The 12561-nt window shown below is 36.4% G+C and overlaps 1 protein-coding gene across 10 annotated transcripts in view; it reads left to right on the top strand.

The window, feature by feature from the left end:
* The window catches only part of NRXN1 (neurexin 1), a 1050871-nt gene that overhangs the window by 498931 nt on the left and 539379 nt on the right, over positions 1-12561 (top strand). For all 10 annotated transcript variants that reach the window (XM_063301563.1, XM_063301572.1, XM_063301615.1 and 7 more), the window contains 3 exons: positions 7066-7188; positions 8759-9140; positions 11137-11327. In XM_063301563.1, the coding sequence (XP_063157633.1) occupies positions 7066-7188; positions 8759-9140; positions 11137-11327 (696 nt within the window). The remainder of the gene's footprint in view (positions 1-7065; positions 7189-8758; positions 9141-11136; positions 11328-12561) is intronic.

Below are 12561 nucleotides of genomic sequence, written 5' to 3' on the forward strand. Positions count from 1 at the left end.
TAATCCGAGGATATTTGCTATGTCTTTGAGAAGTGAAATGTTTGAGATAACCAAATAAATTCACAGCCCTTTTGTCGAACCCCCAGAAAGGGCATGGAAACCAGAAAGGGGTTGTGGAAACCAGAAAGGGATCCCAATCTTAGCATTCAGGCTGCACCAAGGAAATGCCACAGATTTAAAATAATGAATCATAAAAACAATAAATGCAGTCTCACTAGTTATCATTACACTATTATGCATAATGTATGGCCAATTTATTTTCTATCTGCTTTTGCAGTCCTTCCAAATGGATGATTTTTGTCATTTATTTATAACTTTAAAGAATTCAGAAATTAAATTATTAATAGGTCAAGGTGGTTTTTGAAATATAGTTAAATAGGAACAAAATGTGAGAAAAAATGAAATGTGAAATGTAAGATAAATTCAAGACAAATAATGATATAATTATGGAATTTGAAAAAGTCAGAAATATGTGACACAAGAATTCATATTGACTTCATTAACAAACCAGGATATTAAACAAGCACTTATTTTCTTTCAGATATAATATGGAGCTGGTGTGTGCATGTGTGTGTTTTCTAAAGTTAAAGCAAAATCAGTCTCTCTTCTCTAATGGGCCAACAGAGAACCATAGCTTAGTAAGGCATTACGTGATTTTTGCTTCCATCCCAGACATCTCTAGAAGGGGAAAAAAATTCCTGAAATGCTGCAGAGCCACTGCCACTGGAAGACAATTCTAATCAGTTAGAGTATTGTGCAAAGCATTTAAAAGAGGTGCTTTGCAATGCACAGGAGCTTCCCAGTGAAGCGGTTATGCATGTATGTGCATGCCAAGACAAATGGAAGTAGCTTCGAAAGCAACCAGCAAGCTTTGCAAATAACGTGATTGCTTTAATAATTTGAAAAAAAGTGCTTTGTATGCACTCCTGCACATTGCAGAATCTCTCTTACAAATGCTTTGCCCAGCCCTGCTGAGTTGCATAAACCAAAGTTATACAGTCAAGGCAGTAAATTTCATCAGCTGCAATTGAATCTCTAGAGTTATTTCAACATTTTACTTCTCACACACCTGTTTATTGGGCCATTGGCATCAGTGGACAAAACGCAATAGGTGAATGAATTGGCCTAGGATGCACTAAGAAAAAAAAGAGGGAGATTAATCTCAAATGTACATTCTGTTCCAGCAGCTCTCAGAATTTTTAAAACACCATACTGTGTAGGATAATTCCTGATAAATTAAATCATGGTTAAATTATCGTCCGCCTAGGAGTATCTGCAGGGGAAGTAAAAAAAAAGTCAAGATGGCAGCCAAAACTTCTTGATCAAAGGCCCACTCCCTTTTTACATGCAAGGCAACATATGTAAAAAAAGGGGGGCAAGCTTTGAATATGCCACTGCAGCTGCCATCTTGACTTTTTTGACCTCCCCTGCAGATACCCCTATATCTGCCTTAGATCCAGAGAATAGCATAAACAAAAGGCACCTTCACTCACACAGGCCTCTCCCCCATTTCTCCTTATCCACTGCAGCCTCCTAAGTCACTGGAATGGGTAGAAAGTTTGTGAAAGCCCCATTGTACAAACAGCTGTCCACTCACACACACTGAATCACATGGATTATTTATTTTCCACTTCAGTTTCTGTTGGGGGAGGAGTTAGTTTCAAAAGAACCACTCAAATAGGAATTTTCATGCTCATTTGATCCTGGCTTTCAGTAGCTTATGAGTGGGATATATCTCCTTTCTGGAAAGGAGTAGACAGTTGTAAGGAGAATGGGATAAATTTTAAGGCAGTGCTCAGGAAAGATGGAATGCTGAATTATTTGTGGGATTGTAGAAAAACAGCTGAGCACAGGCACAAGTAATGCTAGAGGCATTGGTCCAGAAGAGTGATTAGGAAAGGCAGATTAGGACACAGTGAGAGATACAGCAGATTTATTAGTTTGAAATAACCTGCCAAAATCTAACTAGACTAAACTAAACTATTCTCAGGAAGACCATCTGATTTGCTCCAGACTGCTTTGGAAGCTTCATATTTCAAGTAGGATTCTATATCCAAATCCTGAGTTTGTTTGTTTATTTGTTTTTCAAATTTCTATTACCGCCCATCTCCCCCAAAAAGGGGGACTCTGGGCAGTTTACAATAAAAAAGTTGGCTTTGAAAACTTAACTGGCTATAATTAGAACTAAACAAAAAGCTGTAAAAGAAGGTTTCTGGGGCATGAGAGAACACTCCTCAAATACTTGAAGGGATGTCAAACAGAAAAAAGCCTGAGACATGTTCCTTATCATCCCTGAGAGCAGAACATGCAATCATGCTTAAGTGAAAGGGTCTTTTAACTAATCAACTATTAAAGCACAGCCCTCATCCTGCTGATGGGAACTACCTTGATTCCTCTAATTCCTTCAATCATGCCTGTGGCCAATGCTTACATAGCCCTTAACTGCTAGGTTCACACAGATGTAACTTAAGCTAGCATTCTCCAATAATTATACTATCAAGGTGTTCCAGAATCTGCAGTGCTCATATATTTGGAAGTTACTACAGTGGAAAAGGCCAAACCCAACTCTTGTGGCCCCAAGAATAATACTGCAAAATGTCTTGTGGGTTTGAAAACAAATTGCATCTACCTTTAAAATGGATTGTCATGTGGTATCTGGTAAAATAATGGAATGCTATATGGCTTTGGCATGAATTACTCTATATAGGGGTAATAATGCTGTAGGAGATGTCCTAAGGGTTTAGTAATTTTATCCAGTCCAATAAAGTCCTTCAGAACTAACAGTACAGCATCTAGGAGTCACTTGAATTGTTATAAATCACTGTGTGCCCAAATGTCCGTATGCTATTACTTCTATTACTGCATAATATTAAAAGTAACTTCAAGGCAATGTTTATACTGCTGGAACTCTGCCATCTGCTACCCTTGGCCACCACCCCAGTTTTGCTAGACAGAACTGCAAGGGCTTCTTGGATTTCTTGTGGCATCTCAAGCCACAAGTAATTGCTGAAAGCTGAGAGATTTCAGAAAGAGAACTACAGATCCTCTTCAGCAATTGTCAAATGCTCCCATGTAGTGTAACTATTCTGTTCCATTAAATATACTAAAAGGTCTAGGCAAATGAATGGAGAAGTTCAAATCATTTTATTTATTAGAACAAGCTTACAATCATTATAGAACATCCATTATAACTGGCTCATTAATCATAAAATTATGCATTACCAGAAAATTATATATTACCAGAACATTACAGCAAAATGGAATGACTGAATCATTGCCATGAGATGTTCTTTTGGAATCCAACAAGGGAAGTAACAATGCTGCAATGCTAACAGGTGGTCTGGGTGGGATTATTTCTTTATTTGGATAAAGGGCATGCATTAATAGATAGAAAACTACTCTTCACTAAGTAGATGTAATACATCACCATGTCAATAATGTTATCCCCTTGAAGAAAGGGGAAAAAAACCTGTCCAAGCTTCCATCCTATATACCTGAGACAAAGTCACTTTGAACCCAATGGGGCTTACTTTGGAATCGTGTGTGTGTGTGTGTGTGTGTGTATGTATGCATGCATGCATGTATGCATGTGTGTGTGTGTGTGTGTGTATGTGTGTGTGTGTATTTGTAGCCTAACATCTTAAGAGTGTCAACAGGGAGAGAGGCTACATTACATGGCCAACTGATACACAATTTCCATTTTAGTCTTAATTCTAGCTGAGCCATTACAGGTCAGGTCTAAAGTGGGACTGTTATAACTCCAGAATTTCTGAGATTTAAGCACATAGGAAAACCATGCATGTGTGTGTGTGTGTGTCTGTGTGTTTATACATATGTGTGTGTGTGTATACACATACATACACATACACAAAGAGTTTGGGGGAAGCTGTTCATTTTTATTTTAAGTTTACCTGTTATTTATATATCCAGAAATAGCACAAATGTTAAAAATGATAAAGGTTTTAGTTTTCTAAAATATACCATCTTAACTAATACAAATTCTTCTCTTCATTTATCATTCATAATCAATTAAAACGTCTTAAGAAAGTAAAAACTGCAAAAATATGCACAGGTTAAGCTGTGTTCCTTCTGATATCAGAAAGCCAATGAATATAAAATATAATAAATTTTAAGAATAAAATAATCACTCAATTAAAATCTAGAACAAATGCTGCTTTTGAAAGCAAGAAATCCTTGTAATTATTTTTATCACTTTTAATCTGGTTTTGTCCTTTTTCTTTTGTTCTTATAAACCGTGTAATTTTAACCCAAACAATTTTTTTAATCCAGCCACTTAAATATGTGAGTGATCATCATTTTGGTTCACACAGGATTCTTATTGCTATAACTATAATCTATTTAATTCAAGAAGCAAAATCCTACATCTTTCTCATTTAGAATTAAACTATATGTGTTTGATAATGTTATCCTTATTTTTCATATTCAGTTATCCAAATTACATTTAAGCCTCTTAAGATCCTGATCCTATATATCAGTGGTGGCAACACACATCCAATGGGCCACAAGTAGTCCCAACCACCTCACAGATGGTTCCTAGAATCCCAAGTTCACTTGCAGCAGCAGCCGCCGCCGCCTCAGTGATTTTCAGCATTGTGATTTGGTTTCCCCTCCCTACCTAAGAACAGTAAGAGCCTCTGAGAAATAAATCTCTCCATCCTCTGCCTTTAAAGTCCCTGCTCACATTCATTCATGCACAAAAGGTCACCACTGAAATTTGAACATTTTGCTGCAGAATTTCAGCAGTGTTATTTGGGCCATTTGAGGTAGTGTTTAATCCTCCCAAATGAAAAACAGGCAGAAAAAATCAGTCCATTTTTTCCTGTCATCTCACAGCTTTCCACATTTAATATTTTCTCAACCTCAGATCAAACTATTGTTTTATTATAATAAATTCAAACTTCATATCAAAAATGAAGTATTTCCAAATTCCACACTGTGGTTTTTATTTATTTCTAAGACATATGGCACATTTTAATAGAGATCATGCTTAGTATAGTATACTTTTTTAAAAACCTTATATTCCTATTCTATTAGAAAATACTGTGTAAGTACATACTTTTGTACTGATATTCTTTTCACACAGAGATGTCTGTAAAGAGACTTTAATCAGGACATTTCCAGATGCAATACAGAAGAACTAGCATTCAGTATCTTTATAATCCAAATAACAGTTTGTGACATAAATTTGAAATTGTTTATTTTAATTGTTTTATTTTATTTATCAAATTTATCACTGCCCATCTCCCCCACAAGGGAAGATTCTTACACTATCTACCCTCTTTTCTAGAGTTACTGATATTCGATCTGAAATACTCCAGTTTGGTTTAGCTTAGTTATATCAGAATATGTTATTTTGTTTTTAACTACATACTTACACAGGCAGCATACCTATGATGGATCCAAAGCAGAGTTGTTGGAGAACCCACTCCAGAAACCTGACATCTTTCCAACTATCATTCAGCACAGTACCTATTTTGAAATGATAGCACCAGTCCAGTTCTAGGGATAGGCAGCTACAGCCCTCAGGTGGGTTGCAAGTCCTTATCTCCATAAAAACAGCTACCCAACCAGTTTAGTAAATCTCAGCTGTGTATCGCAAAGCCAGATATAGATCACAGGGTTTATTTTATTGTGACCTTGTCTCCTGTGTGAGTGGAAGTCAGTTTTGGCAAGTAATTCTCTTTTGCAGGACAGAGATATAGGTGCAGAAGCCATACATATTTTGGTCAAGCTCTGAGAGGAACACAACAATGTATTACTTGGTATTGGCTCCCAATGAATTCCCTATGCATGGGGATCAAACACTTAAAGCATTTGCAGAAGCCTCTCAAACATCTTCAGATAATCTCTTTCATTTCATTCAAAATACTAGGGAAATTGAGGGTGGATATAATTTCCAAGCCATCCAAGCATGTGCCAAGCAATCATTTTTCCAGAGCTGTGTTTCTATAATTAAAGGGATTTGGTGTAGGTGACATCTTGATTAGCTTAGAAATCTGTAAATAGACTGCCACCTAATACGAGAAGGTCTAAAGAGTAGCCCTGTCCTCCCTATTTCCACATCGTTGAGTGGGAAGAGCATGTGGAAAAAGTAAACTTGCTTCTTCTCACAGAACAGCCACATGCTCTTGTTGCAAAGCACCAAGAAGAAAACATCAGGGAGGAAGAAAGCAGTCAGGCATACTCCAATTTCTGTGCCTTCACGCCATTTGCTCTTCCCTACCTAATGGACCTCCATCCCACCTCTCAATCACTGACACGCATGGCCTTCAAAAGCTCCACATGCTCTGCAATCTTGCCATATGACAAATGCGTCAGAGTGTCTCTGCCTTCCTCTCTGCAGATGGAGAGCTTAAACTGCAGTTAAAGCTGTATTGGTCAAATAACCTCTGGTGATATATTTATAACAAACTTAGTTCAGATGTTCTGACTGTAATATGCAGAAACTGTTACAATGGCATTTAATGATATTATGAATACAACAACATTAGCAAAGGAACACACTGAAGGCAGGAATATGCCAGCTTCATATACTTCTCAGTTTCTGGAGAATTTTCATTTTGAACTTAATTACTACTTTATTAACTTCTTTACTGAAAAGGTGCAACTCAGACAAATCTATACCACCAGTAGCTACCAGCTCTGTGTTGACTGTGCCTATTTATGAAAACACTGTCAGCTTTATCATATATATATATATATATATATATATATATATATATATATATATATTCATTCATTCTATATGATCTACAAATGTTATAAGAGAATATGCCTGCCTTTTGAAGTCTACCTATTTTTGATAACTTCAGTCTTTCAAATATTATTTTTATATATATATATAAAATAATATATATAAAATATATATTATTTTATATATATATATCCAGCCAGTGCCTCTCTTTTGGTTCTGTTTCTTGTTGTGCTTCTCTCCTTCTCTCTTTGTCCCCCTATCTCTCTCTGTCTCTCTCTGTCTCTCTCTCTGAGGTTCATATATTGAATGATGTAAAGATACCATAATAAACTGTTTGGCATACCCTACAGGCAAAGGTCCAGAGACTCTTTTTGCTGGATATAACCTCAATGACAATGAATGGCACACAGTACGTGTAGTTCGAAGAGGAAAAAGTTTAAAGTTAATGGTAGATGATCAACAAGCCATGACAGGTAATAATGACCAATAGCTATTTGCTAGATCTTCTATTCAATATGTATTTAATTATGATCGTCATGGTGGTGAAAATCATTTCAATTCCCTTTACTTGTCATAGATTAGCTCTAACTCTAAGGATCTACACTCTAATCCTAAAGAGTTTTATGGATATAGGCAGAAAATCCAAGGAAGGACAGATTTTTTTAAAAAATCCTAAAGAAAAAGGTATTGGGAGAGGAAATGTCTGACAGAATGAGGCAAAGAGAAGGATAGAATTAGGAACAAAACTTGATATATATGACCAATAGATATAAAGTTGAGGGCAGCCAAAGTTCACACATTAGTTTGAAATAATAAGTCTAATCTGTGACTGCAATCCTGGATAAGAACTGGAGTTGAGTCAAAAATCATGTGATACTTTTTCCCCCATTGCAACATACTGTATATCCATTTTCTTTGCTCTGCTATAATTTTATTATATCATCAAATCAGAGAATTGATCTAAGTGGGAAGTTGTGGGAGGAAACCCAGTGAGAGCAAAGACTGTGTTTCTCTAGCATTGTCTGTGATTTTGCCTCCTTTCAAATCATTCAACTGTCCCCAACTTTTACGGTGTACAAAAAAAGAGGCTGATGTTGAGGAGAGCAAGTCAGCCAAACCTTACTAAGAAAGAGTTGCAGTGATAATATATCTGGATAACTTTTTATCCAGTTTTTTTCCTCATAAAGTTTGAGAACCTCCCCAATGAATTGGGGCTGATAAATCTGTTTTTTTCCCCCCAGACTGTGTCTTGCTTGCTTGGGTTAAAACAATGTCTGATGGGGTAATAAAAATATATTGCATTCTTGCCTCTTGTTTCTTGATGCTACAGTAACTTTCAACCTGTGTGTAGTCTCTGTGTGTCAACATGATTTCCCTAGGTTACTGGATCAACATGTTGGCATTGGCCTAGGCTCAGTAAAGCCCAGATAAGTGATACTGGAAGGTGAATCGTTTTCATATATACTGTATATATATTTTTATATATACAATGTAGACCAAAATAATGCTCAATAAAAGGCACTTTCCTCCATATCCTTTACAAAGATAGACACAAATTATTCCACTCGAAGAAGGGGAAGAATCTTAGATCTATAGTATGTATTGTTTTTGTACTTTGTAATTAAAAGAGCTCCTAGAAATACACATTGACAAGCCTTCAACTTTATATCTGAATGTCCAAATAGAGCACTCACAAAGATTTCTTCTGCTTTACTGTATCTTGAGATTCCCCCATCCCTTCAGTTAATTTTATAGTTTTTTATTTTGTTGTTTTGATTGCCTTACATTAGGATCAGTTTGATGCTTGACTCATTTCATTTGTAACTTATGCACTGAGGTATTTCTAAACAACTTAGATGGGTTGGATATAGTAAGAGAAAAGTAATAAACAAATGAAGTACTTCCAGCATATTTGCTCTCTATATGAAAACACATGTGGTAGAATGACATGGTTATAACGTGGTTGTGTGGGAGACCTCAGCATTTGAAATGGGCCTAGCTTTCTGTTTATGACACTAACTTCTCAAATTTTTTTATTTAAAGGTCAAATGGCTGGGGATCATACAAGACTGGAATTCCATAATATAGAGACGGGAATCATAACAGAACGGCGTTACTTGTCCTCAGTCCCTTCCAACTTCATTGGTCATCTGCAAAGCCTCACTTTTAATGGCATGGCATACATTGACTTGTGTAAAAATGGGGACATTGATTACTGTGAACTAAATGCCCGTTTTGGCTTCCGGAACATCATTGCTGACCCAGTCACCTTTAAGACAAAAGCCAGCTATGTTGCTCTTGCCACATTGCAAGCGTATACATCTATGCACCTGTTTTTCCAGTTCAAAACAACATCATTGGATGGGTTAATACTTTACAACAGTGGAGATGGCAATGACTTTATCGTGGTTGAATTAGTAAAAGGGTGTGTATGCAACCTCTAGCACAGATGCTATAAGCTCAGGAAGCTTAAAGAACTTTCATGTTTTAGGCAAGATCTTGGACTTCACTAACCTTTGTTCTGATGCAGCAGTGTGAGTTGCTATGTCCTTAAAGCTGAGTGCTGTCTACCCTTCTAAGAAATACATATTTGGATGGTGCTTCTCATGCTGCAGGCTCAGACCATTTTTTATCCAATGTAAACATTTGGCTAAGAGAGTGGATATCCAGACCTCCTAGGTCTGCCAGTTCCTTTTCCAGCACTGGTTGTTCCTGCACAGGCTCAGAGTAACAGATGCTGACTGCAGCTGCCTCAGCGGGAATTAAAACAACATTCAAGACAACATTTAAGGAGGGTTAAAATATTACTGATATTTTTAAATATACAAAGAATAGAAATGTGTTCTCCACAAGGAGGATCATGTTTTATACTATAAAAGGAAAATATAGTGGGGGGAGGGTGTGTGTCAATTTTTAACTGTAAGTGGATCTCTGACAAAATATACCTGCATGTCAAAGTAGAGCCTTCCCCAGGTAGAACTAGTACTGTTTCGGTAACAGCCACATTCTTTGGAAATTAATCTGGCTTCTCGCTATCCTGGACTAGAGATAACATGTTTTAATAAAGCTAGTTCTGGATGGAGAACCTCCAGCAAAATGTATTAATTTATTTTACATATTTTCATCCCACACCATTTATTTTGTCATTTATGTGAAATATTTTTATCTTGCTTTTCTATTGAAAAAGCATGCAAAATATGTTCTTGTGAGCCTATTACACGACTAGTTCCTTGGCTGGGGTTTTACTTGCCAGTAGCAGCAGAAAGTGACCTTCCTATTTTCCCAACTGTCCAGAGCTTAGCATTACTCAAGGGCATTGTGAGAAACCAGAATGGCTCATGGCCATTCTGCATTGGAGTTGTGATATGGGTTGATTCTGTATAATAATAATAATAACGATCATCATCATCCCACTGGTTCGGTTGGTAGGTAAGCCTATGGCTGGAAGCCCCAGACTGAAATAACTGCTGGTAGAGCCCCAGGAACTTTTTCATATCTTCTGTCTGGAGTATTTACCTTACAATAAAAGAATGGTGTGAGGAAATGCTATGAGAAAGACAGTTGACAAAGTCTAGGAGTTCCAACGTCTTCTCTGCCAAGAGAGAAGTTACTTACTTGAAAACTGACTTGGCATATTTACTGTATATGTTTAAATATAGTAGCTACATGCCTCCTGAGGGAATTATCATTTTTTGAAATGGGTTGTAATTTTAATCAAGAAATTAAAGCTTCTTTTGAGAAATACAAAACCTTCACTGGGGAAATCTACAACAATTTAATAGTTTGGACAAAGCAGTAGAGCTTTGTATTGGACTATATTCAGGATTTTTTTTTTCCAAACGTCCTTTTTGAAATATAGTGCCAGTTTATATATTGAGACATTTGGACAGAACTAGTGGTGCAAGAAAATGGCCTCCCCAAATAATCTCAATTTATTTGTATGGCTTTAATAGGGATAGGGTATGTTGGCAGGGTTAAATTGGGAAAAAGTGGAATTTACAAGTCATGAAGAGGGTATGAAAATGAAAATGATCTTCTAGAAATTTCAGCTGAATTAATACTGCTGTTTTTACTCTATACTTGGTGAGTAAAAGAATCAGTGGGCTAAGGCAAAGGGAAGGAGCAGAGGTCAAGATTATAATTTCCTTCAGCATTATCTTTAATGGATGGCAAATTAGGGAGGCAATTTTGCTCAACATTCTCAGGAAGATTTTGATAAGCTTTTCTTTTTTTCTTTTAATTCTCTCAACATTTTTGACTTAGTCATTTTGATCTATCCCAAGTCAGCCTTGTTAAATGTAAGAGCAGTTGACTAAGAAATTTCTGAATTTCCAAAGAGTTTAAATAAAGAAAAGAAGGAGTGAAGAGCTGTAATTTTCATCTACCTACTCAGTTTGGCTGTTTTTCCTTTTTGCTTTCAGGTATTTACACTATGTGTTTGATTTGGGAAATGGTGCAAATCTTATCAAGGGCAGTTCCAATAAACCTCTGAATGACAACCAGTGGCACAATGTGATGATATCACGGGATACCAATAATCTCCATACAGTAAAAATTGACACAAAAATCACAACGCAGAGCACAGCGGGAGCAAGAAACTTGGATCTCAAAAGTAAGTGACAGTGGCAGAAATAATAACTGGGATAGGAGAACAGAGTGTATCATTATATAATGATATGCTTTTGTATTTGTGTAACAGAACTATTGAAAGAACATAGGATGCTGCCTTATAGTGAGATTATTGGTCTATCTGGCTTAGCACTGTCAACACAAATTGGTAATATTCCTCCAAGGATCTAGACAGAGATTTTTTCCCCAATCCTACATAGGAATGGTAGGGTATGAATTTGTGACTTCTTGCAAATCATTTCTTCTGAGCAACACTATCATATGCTTTGTTATGTGCCATATTCATTTATTGGTCTACTTCCAGTGTCTTAACATTTGCAAGTTTGTAAAGTCTGTAGTTTCTCCAAAGGAATAAACATTAAGAGGAAAACTTGTAAGGCAATATTGCAAATTCTGCTTTGAAGTTCTGCCTCTATTAATAGATAACACAACATCAAATTGTTCCAAGAGGATAAGCTACCTGGTTCGGCCCAGTTCATGAAAACGGGCTGTTAAATTGCTGCTAAGCCAAAAACTTTTTTTTCCTCTGCTTTGCTGGAAAAGCTGGCTTATATTCCAAAGCAATTACATATCTCAGGGGTTTCAATTTAACATGAGTTAAACTGTTAACTTTAGTCAAGCTATATTATTGATTTTTAAATTTGTGATCTCAGGGTGATGAGAAAAATCAGCCTTATTTGAAATTTTAGTGATTCATGGCATCACAAAATTTGAGAACCCCTGTTTGACTACCATTTTTGTAATTTCCTATACGGTTTCTTGTTTATTGAAATAATACAGCTGTTTTTAAGATACCTAATTATTAAATATTTCAGTACTTCTCATTTTGAAGGGCTAACATGATGAATTTTGGAGAAATTTGCTCCATAATTTTGATAACACCCCTGACTAGTACAATATTCAGCTACTTGAATTCTGCTTAGCTTCTCTATTTACATTACTTTTGAAAAAGCAACCGGTTGCTTACTGAGCCCAGTTCAATGCTGATTTGCCCTTAAAAGTGATATAGGGCATAATTTTATGAAGCTGCTCCTCTTCTTGCATGAACTGAGATGACCCGAGGAAGCCTTTCTCTGTTCCATTGGTGAGAAAAATCCATTTTTTAGCTGGTCCTTCTTGTGATTATGTTTGGAATGCCCTTTCAAAGGACTCAGTGTCAGTCATGTATTTTTGGGGTAGCAGGTTAAAATCATATCTGTCCAAGGCTTAAAAAAAAT

Source organism: Candoia aspera, chromosome 1 (assembly GCF_035149785.1).
Source record: "Candoia aspera isolate rCanAsp1 chromosome 1, rCanAsp1.hap2, whole genome shotgun sequence".
Taxonomy (NCBI): domain Eukaryota; kingdom Metazoa; phylum Chordata; class Lepidosauria; order Squamata; family Boidae; genus Candoia; species Candoia aspera.